At 42.2% G+C, this 14,511-nt stretch overlaps 1 protein-coding gene across 2 annotated transcripts in view; it reads right to left on the bottom strand.

The window, feature by feature from the left end:
* Positions 1 to 14,511, bottom strand: part of grik4 (glutamate receptor, ionotropic, kainate 4) — a 225,614-nt gene that overhangs the window by 101,807 nt on the left and 109,296 nt on the right. For both annotated transcript variants that reach the window (XM_014213630.3, XM_014213632.3), the window contains exon 5: positions 8,617 to 8,795. In XM_014213630.3, the coding sequence (XP_014069105.1) occupies positions 8,617 to 8,795 (179 nt within the window). The remainder of the gene's footprint in view (positions 1 to 8,616; positions 8,796 to 14,511) is intronic.

Genomic DNA, 14,511 nt, shown 5'->3' with positions numbered 1-14,511 from the left:
CTTTGGCTGGTACAGAGCCAAACTTCCTCAGCTTTCTGCTGTCCTTATAGCCCCTTTAACTGTTTCTCAGTTTAAAAAAAAATATGTTGCACAACCATGCCGAGCACAATATCTGAGCAAATCCGACCGCAGCTTTGTATAGTAGGACAACATGGGGGGCTGACATATCGAGATTACACTCAGTGCTGAAGCCTCATCTCAAGATTACGTTCGGTGATGCTGAAGCTTCTGACCACAAACTCCCTGCTGCAGAACACACAACAAATACACTGGTGTATTTAACGATTGGAGTGTTAAATTTAACACTTTCACAGAGCATATATGAGTCCCACTGATCCAGTGTTAAATTAACACTTTTGAGAGTATTTAAAGAAATCCCACTGTCTTCAGTGTAAGAAGTAGACCTCTGGCTGATCAGCATCCTAACGAAAGATGTAAACATCCATAAACAAAGAGGATAGAATGTCCTGCGTGAAGAGAGGGTAATTTGGGTCCCGTCATTAGCGTAGACTCTTTTATACAAAGTCCTTACAGTTTACCATGTAATTAAATCTTCAGTGTAGCATAAAATGTTGGCAAACATAATTCATTTTCTCAGCCAACATCCTCTCCTCATGAGCGGGCTGCGTGCCATAAACCACAGAAAAGGAGGAGTGGAAGACAGAGGAATGATAAGAGGTATGGAGCGACTGTAGGACGGAGGCGTAGATATAGAAATCCCAGCTCCTGTGTGTTGTCACTCTCTGCCCCTGAGTTGCCATGGCGACAGGATGCCTGGCAACGGCCATCAGTATCTCCGATTGAGGGAAAGATTAAGACTGAAGAGGAAAAGGGCAGAGAAATAAAACACTAAGAACTAACTGGATGAATACAGAAATGTGAAAATAAAAACGAATCAGGGAGTATGTATGTGAGGGAGAGAGTAATACTTGAGAGGGATAGGCATTTTTTGGGAGAAAAAAGATGAGAAATATTCATTGGGGCAGGGATTTTAGCTTTGCCTGACGACTCATCCTGAATTAAATTTCGCTGCTCTATCGATCACGCCATACATCAGTCTGAACCTGTTGTCCTAGAAGTTGATTGAGCTGATATCAAAACGATGTGATTCGTGTAGGCCGGTCTGGCCCAACCCATCGGTTTCTGGGACTAACCAAAATGGTTTGAATGTGTTTGCATTTGAGAAGTCGCCGGGGAGGGAGCAAATCCAGACTTATCATGGAGAAAAAACGTTAGTGGGCGTGGCATTTGTCCAGAGCGATGCGGATGGGAAGACAGGCACATTTTTGCTTTCCCAGTGACAGTCCTGCTATGGCATGCACTAGGGTTGAATGGTGGAAACCTGGTTAATGAGATTTACCGCCCAAAACCACTCCCTTTTCCCGGGATAAATAACTGCGAGAAACCGGTAAATTATAAGACACATTTCAGTTGTACAACTGACTAGGAATCCCCATTTCCCTTTCCCTTTCTAATAAATAATTTATATCAACAGCATGATGTGAAATGGAACTGTTAAATTATATGTGAAACATCTAGGAGCAACAACGGCTCAGCCGCGAATTAGGAAGCACACAAGCTCACAGAACGGGACGACGAGTGATGAAGCTCATTCAAATGTTCTGTCCTCGGTCGCAACACTCACAACTGAGTTGCAAACTGCCTCTGGAAGCAACGTCAGCACAAGAACTGTTCGTCGGGAGCTTCATGAAATGGGTTTCCATGGCCGAGCAGCTGCACACATGCCAAAGATCACCATGCGCAATGCCAAGCGTTGGCTGGAGTGGTGCAAAATTCGCCGCCATTGGACTCTCTGGAGTGATGAATCACGCTTCACCATCTGGCAGTCCGACGGACTAATCTGGGTTTGGTGGATGGCAGGAGAACACTACCTGCCCGAATGCATAGTTCCAACTGTAAAGTTTGGTGGAGGAGGAATAATGGTGTGGGGCTGTTTTTTCATTGCTTAGGGCTAGGCCCCTTAGTTCCAGTGAAGGGAAATTGTAACGCTACAGCATAAATTACATTCTTCACAATTCTGTGCTTCCAACTTTGTGGCAACAGTTTGGGGAAGGCCCATTCCTGTTTCAGCATGACAATGCCACCGTGCACAAAGCGAGGTCCATACAGAAATGATTTGTCGAGATCGGTGTGGAAGAACTTGATTGGCCTGCACAGAGCCCTGACCTCAACCCCATCGAATGTCTTTGGGATGAATTGGAAACCCGACTGCAAGCCAGTCCTAATCGCCCAACATCAGTGCCCGACCTCACTAATGCTCTTGTGGCTGAATGGAAGCAAGTCCCCACAGCAATGTTCCAACATCTAGTAGATGCCTTCCCAGAAGAGTGGAAGCTGTTATAGCAGCAAAGGAGGGACCAACTCCATATTAATGCCCATGATTTTGGAATGAGATGTTCGACGAGCAGGTGTCCACATACTTTTGGTCCTGTAGTGTTTTTTATTTTACTTATTTATTTATTTATTTATTTATTTATTTATATTTCACCTTTATTTAACCAGGTAGGCCAGTTGAGAACAAGTTCTCATTTACAACTGCGACCTGGCCAAGATAAAGCAAAGCAGTGCGACACAAACAACAACAACACAGAGAATAACACATGGAATAAACAAACATACAGTCAGTAACACAATAGAAAGAAAACTGTCTATATACAGTGTGTACAAATGGCGTGAGGAGGTAAGGCAATAAATAGGCCATAGTGGCGAAGTAATTACAATTTAGCAAATTAACACCGGAGTGCTAGATGTGCAGATGATGATGTGCAAGTAGAAATACTGGTGTGTAAAAGAGCAAAAAAGTAAATAAAAACAATATGGGGATGAGGTAGGTAGATTGAATGGGCTATTTACAGATGGGCTGTGTACAGCTGTAGCGATCAGTTAGCTGCTCGGATAGCTGATGTTTAAAGTTAGTGAGGGGGATATAAGTCTCCATTTCAGCGATTTTTGCAATTCATTCCAGTCAATGGCAGCAGAGAACTTGAAGGAAAGGTGGCCAAAGGGGGTGTTGGCTTTGGGGATGACCAGTGAGATATACCTGCTGGAGCGCGTGCTACGGGTGGGTGTTGTTATCGTGACCAGTGATGTGGCTGGCTTCTGGGTTAAGCGGGCATTGTGTCAAGAAGCAGTGCGGCTTGGATGGGTCATGTTTCGGAGGATGCACGCCTCTCCCTAGTCCATACGGGAGTTACAGCGATGAGACAAGACTGTAACTACCAATTGGATACCACGAAATTGGAGAAAAAAGGGATAAAAAAAAAGAAAGAATGATGAAGATAAGGACAACGGAACTTATTTAATTTAACTGTTGAGGAATGAATGAGGCAACAATAGTGAAAGAAAGAGGAGGTAGGCTAATAACATTAGGTAAAATATTATGAAAGGCATTCGGAAAGTATTCAGACCCCTTGACTTTTTCCACATTTTGTTTTTCTCATCAATCTACACACAATACCCCATAATGACAAATCAAAAACAGGTTTGTGTATTAAAAATAAAAAACATAATATCACATTTATAAGTATACCCTTTACTCAGTACTTTGTTGAAGCACCTTTGGCAGCAATTACCGCCTTGAGTCTTCTTGGGTATGACGCTACAAGCTTGGCATACCTGTATTTGGGGAGTTTCTCCCATTCTTCTCTACAGATCCTCTCAAGCGCTGTCAGGTTGGATGGGGAGTGTCGCTGCACAGACTTTTCAGGTCTTTTCTCAGATGTTCGATCAGGTTCAAGTCCGGGGACTGGCTGGGATCACTCAAGGAAATTCAGAGACTTGTCCCAAAGCCACTACCTGCGTTGTCTTGGCTGTGTGCTTCCTGTCTGAGGTCCTGAGCGCTCTGGAGCAGGTTTTCATCAAGCATCTCTCTCCTGTTTTTGCTTTGTCATTATGGGGTACTGTGTGTAGATTGATGAGGGAAAAAACGATTTAATCCATTTTAGAATAAGGCTGTAACGTAACAAAATGTTGATAAAGTCAAGGGGTCTGAAATCTTTCCATATATAGACAGGTGTGTGCCTCTCCAAATCATGTCCAATCAATTGAATTTACCACAGGTGGACTCAAATCAAGTTGTAGAAACATCTCAAGGATGATCAATGGAAACAGTATGCACCTGAACTCAATTTCGAGTCTCATAGCAAAGGGTCTGCATACTTACGTCAATAAGGTATTTCTGTTTTTTATTTGTAATAAATTAGCAATATTTTCTAAAAACCTGTATTCGCAATGTCATTATGGGGTATTGTGTTTAGATTGGGACAAAAAAGATTTAATCCATTTTAGAATAAGGCTGTAACGTAACAATATAATCTAATAGGCCCTATTATATTTCAAATTTGCCAGCCTATGCACCAGCATATCCTGCACCAGAATCGCATGTTCCCTCAGGTTTATCATGTTTTGAACGAGGTGCGTAAAACCAGTTCATATAATAAAGTATAATACAATACTGTACAGTAATACAGTTCTCACTCAAAATGATTAGCCTACTGGAGTTTGTTTCATTTATTTAGCCAAGACAGCATATACAGTTGAAGTCGGAAGTTTACATACACCTTAGCCAAAAGCATTTGGCTATGGAACCCTGACCTGTTCACCGGACGTGCTACCTGTCCCAGACCTGCTGTTTTCAACTCTCTAGAGACAGCAGGAGCTATGAAAAGCTATGAAAAGCCAACTGACATTTACTCTTGAGGTGCTGAGTTGTTGCACCCTCGACAACTACTGTGATTATTATTATTTGACCATGCTGGTCATTTATGAACATTTGAACATCTTGGCCATGTTCTGTTATAATCTCCACCCGGCACAGCCAGAAGAGGACTGGCCACCCCTCATAGCCTGGTTCCTCTCTAAGTTTCTTCCTAGGTTTTGGCCTTTCTAGGGAGTTTTTCCTAGCCACCGTGCTTCTACACCTGCATTGCTTGCTGTTAGGGGTTTTAGGCTGGGTTTCTGTACAGCACTTTGAGATATCAGCTGATGAAAGAAGGGCTATATAAATACATTTGATTTGATTTAAACTTCGTTTTTCACAATTCCTGACATTTAATCCAAGTAAATATTCCCTGTTTTAAGGTCAGTTAGGATCACCACTTTATTTTAAGAATGTGAAATGTCAGAATAATAGTAGAGAGAATGATTGATTTATTTCAGCTTTTATTTCTTTCATCACATTCCGAGTTGGTCAGAAGTTTACATATACTCAATTAGTATTTGGTAGCATTGCCTTTAAATTGCTTAACTTGGGTCAAATGTTTCAGGTAGACTTCCACAAGCTTCCCACAATAATTTGGGTGAATTTTGGCCCATTCCTCCATGACAGAGCTGGTGTAACTGAGTCAGGTTAGTAGGCCTCCTTGCTCGCACACACTTTTTCAGTTCTGCCCACAAATTCTCTATGGGATTGAGGTTAGGGCTTTGTGATGGCCACTCCAATACCTTGACTTTGTTGTCCTTAAGCCAGTTTGCCACAACTTCGGAAGAATGCTTGGGGTCATTGTCCATTTGGAAGACCCATTTGTGACCAAGCTTTAACTTCCTGACTGATGTCTTGAGATGTTGCTTCAATATATCCACATAATTGTCCTTCCTCATGATGCCATTTATTTTGTGAAGTGCACCAGTCCCTTCTGCAGCAAAGCAGCCCCACAACATGATGCTGTCACCCCCGTGCTTCACGGTTTGAATGGGGTTCTTCGGCTTGCAAGCCTCCCCCTTTTTCCTCCAAACATAAAAATGGTCATTATGGCCAAACAGTTCTATTTCATCAGACCAGAGGACATTTCTCCAAAAAGTACGATCTTTGTCCCCATGTGCAGTTGCAAACCGTAGTCTGACTTTTTATGCCGGTTTTGGAGCAGTGGCTTCTTCCTTGCTAAGTGGCCTTTCAGGTTATGTCGATATAGGACTAGTTTTACTGTGGATATAGATAGTTTTGTACCTGTTTCCACCAGCATCTTCACAAGGTCCTTTACTGTTGTTCTGGGATTGATTTGCACTTTTCACACCAAAGTACGTTCATCTTTAGGAGACAGAAGACGTCTCCTTCCCGAGCGGTATGACGGCGGCGTGGTCCCATGGTGTTTATACTTGCGTACCATTGTTTGTACAGATGAACGTGGTACCTTCAGGCGTTTGGAAATTGCTCCCAAGTATGAACCAGACTTGGCTGATTTCTTTAGATTTTCCCATGATGTCAAGCAAAGAGGCACTGAGTTTGAAGGTAGGGCTTGAAATACATCCACAGATACACCTCCAATTAACTTAGATGATGTCAATTAGCCAATCAGAAGCTTCTTAAGGCATGACATCATTTTCTGGAATTTTCCAAGCTGTTTAAAGGCACAGTCGACTTAGTGTATGTACATTTCTGACTCACTGGAATTGTGATACAGTGAATTATAAGTGAAATAATCTGTCTGTAAACAATTTTTGGAAAAATGTATCATGTCATGCACAAAGTAGATGTCCTAACCGACTTGCCAAAACTATAGTTTGTTAAGAAGAAATTTGTGAAGTGGTTGAAAAACGAGTTTTACTGACTCCAACCTAAGTGTATGTAAACTTCCGACTTCAACTGTAGCTAGAGACATCTATGGGCTTTTATGTTTTTCTGTCGTGCTTAAATGCAGCATCCTTTATATCATATATGTATTTGATAACGACACAATCATTTTGGCTTTTTTTGGCTTGGGCCCATAAAATGTATTTAATGTATGGCTCATCAGGCTCAGGTAGCGTCAGGGATGAATTTTCAATCAAAGCTCTAATCAAATCCAGACATAGGCTACTTCCTCTATATGCTTTATATGCTTTTGAATGACACTTCTGGTTTTGGGGCGAAATACCGAGTTACCCGGGAGAAAAGTGATTTTCTTCTCTGGATGGAACATTTGTAAAATACAGGGAAAATATTCAACCCTAGCATGCACCCTTAGCCAATGCTCAATTGCTATCTCTCTCCGTCTCGCTGTCTCTTTGTCTCTCTCTCTCCATTTCGCTTTTAGTCATTGTCTCCTTCACTGCAGCCATGCATCCAATCTCTATGCTATAATTACGACACAGCCATACCCTTCACCTGTGTTTCTGTCACCTTTAGATCTAATCAAAGCTCTTTAGAATGGATAGCAGGAGTCTTGTCCTATCATGCAAAGTTCATGTCGGTGTCGGGAAGAACTCTGCAAAGCTACAGAGTGTTCTATTTTGTTGCTTTAATTGCTAACTTCTCTGTTCACTTCAGGTATGGTTATATTAGTGGAAACAGACATCATTGAAAGGTCATATTGACAGTTTACTGTGAAGAATAGTCATATCTGATATGAATGTCCAATTAGATGTTATTATATTATGCATGTCAGACTAGCTCTTCACAACTGAGAGGATGTAGCTTAGTGGTAGAGCGCATGCTTTGCATGTATGAGGCCCCGGGTTCAGTCCCTGGCATTGACATTGAGCTGCCAATCTCAGCTGGCAATTTTACGAGGCAACCGGTAGTCTAATGCTTAGAGCATTGGGCCATTAACTGAAAGGTTGCTACTTCTAATCCCAGAGCTGACATAATGAAAAATCTATTGATGTGCCCTTGAGCAAGGCATTTCAATTTAATTGCTCCAGGGTTGCTGTTGATAATGGCAGACCCTGGCTGTGTCTCGGGGAGATTGTGGATATGCAAAAAACACATAATAGAACAAATTATTATTTTCTTTATAAGCACACAATATATAACTTCATGAGTGATAGATGCCTTCAATAGAAAGCATAAATAGTTAAAAAATTGTTAATCATTCCATGATTGAATAATAGGTTATTTTACCAACAAAGAAAGTCTTTGCTACCAACAGACGTCTGTAAATTGTCAAAAAGGGAAAATAAAAATAGTAATTAACCTAGGTCACTTCTTTTCCTTTCATACTCAAGCAATATTAATGAGAGTTTCTGATGTTCTGGATTGTATTTGTTATAAAGATGAACAATTTGCACATATTAAGGATGCGGGGCTGATTCTTTTCGTAGTCGTTCTAATCTTACAAAAACGAATCAGATGAATGTACATCTCCGTTATTAATGAATGATCACAGAACAGAACATGATTTACTTCTCACGCCTGTCACTTGAAGTAAAATGTATTGTCTGACTAGACCTTTTTCTTAGAAAGCTAATTGCGTTGGTTTTAATTTCTCGTCTCTAGCATTGGTTTTAATTTCTCATCTCTACTGTAATCTAGTGGTTTAAGTGCTAAGCCCAAGGGCACTCAACAACCTCCTCTAGTTGCATTTGCACACCACTCCAGTCTTCAAATATGGCGTTACAGATATACCATGGTTTATTCATGGTAGTATGCCTATGTACAAGAGAACAGATCGGTCTCTCAGTATTGGATGTTTCAAATTAACATTCATTCAGTCCAACACTCATTCACCAGTAAGTGATTCAGCTTGTAGCTTGTTCAATTATTTTCAATATCAACCTTGATCCTGAACTTTATCTTGGCATTGACATATAGATCGTGAAGATTTTTTTTGTTGCATCATCCGCTACTGCTGAGATGTCTAAGAACATCGGGAAAGAGCTCACTGTGACAGACAGACTCACCCTTTCCAAAATGATGTGGGACATTGTTGCGTTAGCATCCACAATGATTGTGGCAGTCTTATCATCGCGGATCTCCTTGAGAAGGGGTGTGGGATCCTGGCTGTCATCCAGCATGCGAACTGATAGTGTCTCCTTGGAGATGAGGAACTGGCGTAACAGTCTCTCCAGATTTAATAAGCCTGTGGGGACAGGGACGAAGACAGTGATATTATTATGAGCAGGTAGACAGTTAATCTCCTAAAGGTCATGAATTTCTGGGTATTAAAGTCACATTTCTGAGAACTAGCACTCAATTGAATGAGTTAAAAAAGAAACACCACATTCAAAAAAATAACAATGAATCATTATTTTGAACCTGTCTCTGACAAGACATGACAATGTACTTTTTTCACTCGATAAACAAAAAGTACATTTTTATGCCTTGTTTGTCAATAACACGGTCATTCAAATCCTTCCCACATAAAATAATTTATCTGATGACCTGTAATAACGTCTAATTATAAAGTAATGAATTGCTAGGTGATATTTTTAATCACCACCTCCAGCATTTAGTTCCCAGGACCGCTTTAAAGAGATTGGATATTGGTTCACTATAAGTGAGGTAATGAATATGTTTCCAGTGGCACTTTATTGAAACTTGTAATACAATTACAATACAACGGATACAAAGCCTTAATCATTGCTGAAAAATAAATTTAGGATATAATCTCTTTGCTGTGGGTTTTTCCCCTTTTAGTTATGTTATACAGTTGAAGTCGTAGGTTTACATACACCTTAGCAAAATACATTTAAACTCAGTTTTTACAATTCCTGACATTTAATCCAAGTAAAAATTCCCTGTCTTAGGATCACCACTTTATTTTAAGAATGTGAAATGTCAGAATAATAGTAGAGAGAATTATTTATTTCAGCTATTATTTCTTTCATCACATTCCCAGTGGGTCAGAAGTTTACATACACTCAATTAGTACTTGGTAGCATTGCCTTTTAAATTGTTTAACTTGGATCAAACGTTTCGGGTAGCCTTCCACAAGCTTCCCACAATAAGTTGGGTGAATTTTGGCCCATTCCTCCTGACAGAGCTAGTGTAACTGGGTCAGGTTAATAGGCCTCCTTGCTCGCACACGCTCTTTCAGTTCTGCCCACAAATTGTATATAGGATGAGGTCAGGGCTTTGTGATGGCCACTCCAATACCTTGACTTTGTTGTCTTTAAGCCATTTTACACAACTTTGGAAGTATGCTTGGGGTCATTGTCGATTTGGAAGACCCATTTGTGACCAAGCTTTAACTTCCTGACTGATGTCTTGAGATGTTGCTTCAATATATCCACATAATTTTCCTTCCTCACGATGCCATCTTTTTTGTGAAGTGCACCAGTCCCTCCTGCAGCAAAGCACCCCCGCAACATGATGCTGTCACCCCCGTGCTTCATGGTTGGGATGGTGTTCTACGGCTTGCAAGCATCCCCCTTTTTCCTCCAAACATAACAATGGTCATTATGGCCAAACAATTCTATTTTGTTTCATCAGACCAAAGGACATTTCTCCAAAAAGTACAATCTTTGTCCCCATGTGCAGTTGCAAACCGTAGTCTGGCTTTTTTATGGTGGTTTTGGAGCAGTGGCTTCTTCCTTGCTGAGCGGCCTTTCAGGTTATGTCGATATAGGACTAGTTTTACTGTGGATATAGATACTTTTGTACCTGTTTCCTCCAGCATCTTCACAAGGTCCTTTGCTGTTGTTCTGGGATTGATTTGCCCTTTTCACACCAAAGTACGTTCATCTCTAGGAGACAGAACGCGTCTCCTTCCTGAGCGGTATGACAGCTGCGGGGTCCCATGGTGTTTATTCTTGCGTACTATTGTTTGTACAGATGAACGCGGTACCTTCAGGCGTTTGGAAATTGCTCCCATGTCACAGGCGTCAAAGTGAGTAGACCAAGGTGCAGCGTGGAATATGTTCATCTTCAGTTTAATGAAGAAAGAATGAACACTTTACAAATAAACAAAAATGACAGTAGACAGTTCCGTCAGGTACTTACAACTAAACTCTAGCACAGCAATGGTGAGGAGCTTGCACCGAGCGCACCGGGCTGTGAGTATGCACTGGCGACACAGTGCGTATCACCGCATAACACGGTGCTTGCTCGGTCACTCGCTCCCCACGGTAAGCACGGGGAGTTGGCTCAGGTCTTAACCTCGCCTTCGCCAATCTACCCGTGTGCCCCCCCCCCCAAAATGTTTTCGGCGCTGCCTCTCAGCCTCTTGTTGCTTGCCTAGCCGTTCCTCCCAGTATCGTCGTTCTGCCTTCGCTGCCTCTATTTCCCATTGCGGACGGCGATACTCCCCAGGCCTGCCCCATCTAGGATCTCCTCCCAGGTCCACTCCTCTGAACCATACTGCTTGGTCCTGCTCTTCCTCCTGGAGAATGCACGCTGCTTGGTCCATTGGTGGTGGGTAGTTCTGTCACAGGGGTCGTTGAATGGAGACCAAGACGCAGCGTGTAAAGTGCTCCTTCTTTTTCTTTAATGAATACACTTCAACAAAAAACAACAAACGACCGAGAACAGTTCCGTAAGGTACATTAGACTAAACGGAAAATAACTACCCACAAACAACAAAGGAAAAACAGGCTGCCTAAGTATGGCTTCCAATCAGAGACAACGATAGACACCTGCCTCTGATTGGAAACCATACCCGACCAAAACATAGAACACAAAACATAGAACATAGAGAAAACACAGCTCTCCTAGGTCAGAGCGTGACATCCTAAGGATGAACCAGACTTGTGGAGGTCTACAATTCTTTTTCTGAGGTCTTGGCTGATTTCTTAAATTTTTCCCATGATGTCAAGCAAAGAGGCACTGCGTTTGAAGGTAGGGCTTGAAATACATCCACAGGTACACCTCCAATTGACTCAAATTATGTCAATTAGCCTATCAAAAGCATGACATAATTTTCAGGAATTTTCCAAGCTGTTTAAAGGCACAGTCAACTTAGTGTATGTAAACTTCTGACCCACTGGAATTGTGATACAGTGAATTATAAGTGAAATAATCTGTCTGTAAACAATTGTTGGAAAAATTACTTGTGTCATGCACAAAGTAGATGTCCTAACCAACTTGTCAAAACTATAGTTTGTTAACAAGACATTTGTGGAGTGGTTGAAAAATGACTTTTAATGACTCCAACCTATGTGTATGTAAACTTCCAACTTCAACTGTATGTTTCCAGTGGCACTTTACTGAAACTATGCATTCATGGGAGTCAAGACATACAGTATATTACATTACAACTGAGACCAGCATTGATTATAGTAAAAAAACATTTACATATAATCAATGTTGTCTTCTATTGGTTACATGCAGCAGCAGCTGTTCTTAAAGCACTATGTGTTCTTACTCATTGAATCCCAATGCCTTTAACGGTTTGTCTAGAAACGCAAATCATCAGCAATGACGCCTGTCTGCTCTGAGACTATCAGCTCTGTTACCTGTTGAGTTACTCAGCATAACTGTGATGAGGCTTAAAAACCTGCTCAATCTCCATTGCCTGTTTGCATGGCATCACATGCCAATTTCACATTTAGTACATTACATTAGACAGCACACTTCACTGCTCAGTGTCCACAGCAGGAGTTGCCCCTCCTATCGTTCCCTTTCATTCAACCAGTGGAGAGGAAATCTCAGGAGAGACCTGTTTAGTGTTCAGGCTGTGCACGATTCAAAGCAACAGAAATAAAATGTGTGCATGTACATTTTCATTTCACAATCTCTTTTGTGGCCCTGACCTTTGTTGCATCTATTCTGGCAGCCATGTCGCTTCCACGTTTCAGGCTGTTGAACCCATGCTAGAACATCATTATGCTAAAATGGGGAGGCACTGTTTCTCGGTTAGCCGTGGAAAAAGAGAGACCCTTGAAGGTTAGAGATGTGTGAAGTCTGTTTTCTTTGTGGAGGCTGTGCTGCTGCTGCCTGCAGCGGTTGGTGTGTGATATTGCCATGTGGTGTGCCTCATTAACATGGGCCACACATACTGTAGCTCTGCCTGACGCTGCCTCTCAGACAGACAGATAAAGGTAGGGCCTGCCAGTCATTTCCCCCTTTCACAGGCCGTCACATTTCACTGGGCTCTCACAAAGCCCCGACTCTCATCTACCTTCCTGCACTCAGTGCCTCTATGCAAATACACTGCTCAGCCAGGACCAATGACAGGTTCATGCCAGTGTCACAGCTCCCAACTGGCTGCACCCTAGTCTGTTGAACTGGGCTGCTGGACTCCTGCGGTCCGGGAACCCAGTACTGTACAACCAAATGCGTGCAGTCTGCAGAATTTCATGGCATTTCACAGGACAAGATGGATCAACTTTTTAAACAGGCCGAACCTAAATGACTATGATAAATCGGGTGATTTAATCGACTGACGGGCGGATGGAAGAGAGTTAAATTGCTTCAATGTAGTTTTCCCTCCAGACCAGCAGCATTCGTTAACTAGAGTGCTTGGGATAGGACAGGTGCTAATGTCTAGGCATTGGTAGTGTGTCAGTACATTAACTTATCCTAACCTGAATATAACCACACAGATCAAAAAGTCGATAGTCTATCACTCTCTCTTACATAAACAGTTCAGCGCGTCAGTAGAGCTTGTTAATGGGCAAGGACGGGGAGTTTGGGATGTTGTGGGTCTGAGTGATCCTTTCTCATCATTCCCCGTTGAAAGGAAACTTTCTTCCATCTTTCATCCTAGTAGACGAGCAGACAGCCGACCAGGGCTCTCCTCTTCTTTGTTCTCATTAGACACCAAAGCGAGAAAAAAGATAAAGAGAAGAACCCCCCCTCCCCAGAACCACACATCAAAATCCCATTACGCTGCATATTGCATCAAATTAATGTCTTTGGTCAGGGAAAAGGAAGGGGAAACGTAGAAGAAAAACCAGGGAGAGCCAATGGAGGAAGCTCACTCTCATCCCTCTGTTTAAGAGCATTTGGTGGAGCCATCTTTTCTCCACAGTTTCCTCACTCACTGCCCTCTTTCAGTAGGGAGGAAGTGCAACAGAACTGACAGCACAGCAACTATTTATTCTGATGGGGACATTTATGGTGGGCTGATGTCTGCTGTTACTGGAGCTGTAAATATATCATAATCCGTATTGAAACTTTCTTTGAATGTCATCACGTCGGGAGGATTGCTCAGCTTGATCCCCGGACAACAAACAACAAAAAGTCATTGCCGGTACCAGCTAAATCATTTCATCACCCCAGTTAACCGGTCTGTCTTCCCAAAGAGTTTATTGATCCAGCTCTCTCCGGAGACAGAGAGACATTCTTGATCAACTTTAATTACAGATTACTCATGACATTTTCAGAGCAGCGAGTCAGATCGTTGAGCAAACATATCCTATAATTGTTCCGCTCCAAGGAGACACAAACGTCTACCTTGACAGGTGTGTGCCTTTAAAACATAATGAGTTGGTTGCTGAGGTGCATGTCATCAGAGAAGTCAATTCAGGTGTTTTTAACATTCAAAAAGGTACTATTTGCTTTTCTTCCAGCTCATTCAATTCAGACGATAAAATGCTACGTTAGGTGATAGCGGATTCATAACATAAGCTGTATTGTTGACCAGGATGTCCCCCGTCCCGTCCCGTCCTCGATGGTTTTGTCTGAGCCAGTCCCCAAGAAGTAGAGTGTGGGTGATCGGTCCCCTCCCAGCCCCCTAATGCCCGCCAGCTGACCTCCCATGCACAAATCTCCCCGTTAACAAAGTGCTCCACTTTCCCACAAAGTCCTCCTCCAACCCTGTGGCTAGGTTCTCTATGTCCTACTGTACTACTCCATGAGTGCGGTGAATACACACACAACCACACGGCCATCGATAGCGGTAGGCAGGTTAGACA

The sequence above is a fragment of the Salmo salar genome, chromosome 09 (genome assembly GCF_965601325.2).
Source record: "Salmo salar chromosome 09, fSalSal1, whole genome shotgun sequence".
In the NCBI taxonomy this organism is placed as follows: domain Eukaryota; kingdom Metazoa; phylum Chordata; class Actinopteri; order Salmoniformes; family Salmonidae; genus Salmo; species Salmo salar.
Note: the sequence above shows the minus strand (reverse complement) of the source record. Positions and strands in the feature narration are given on the sequence as shown.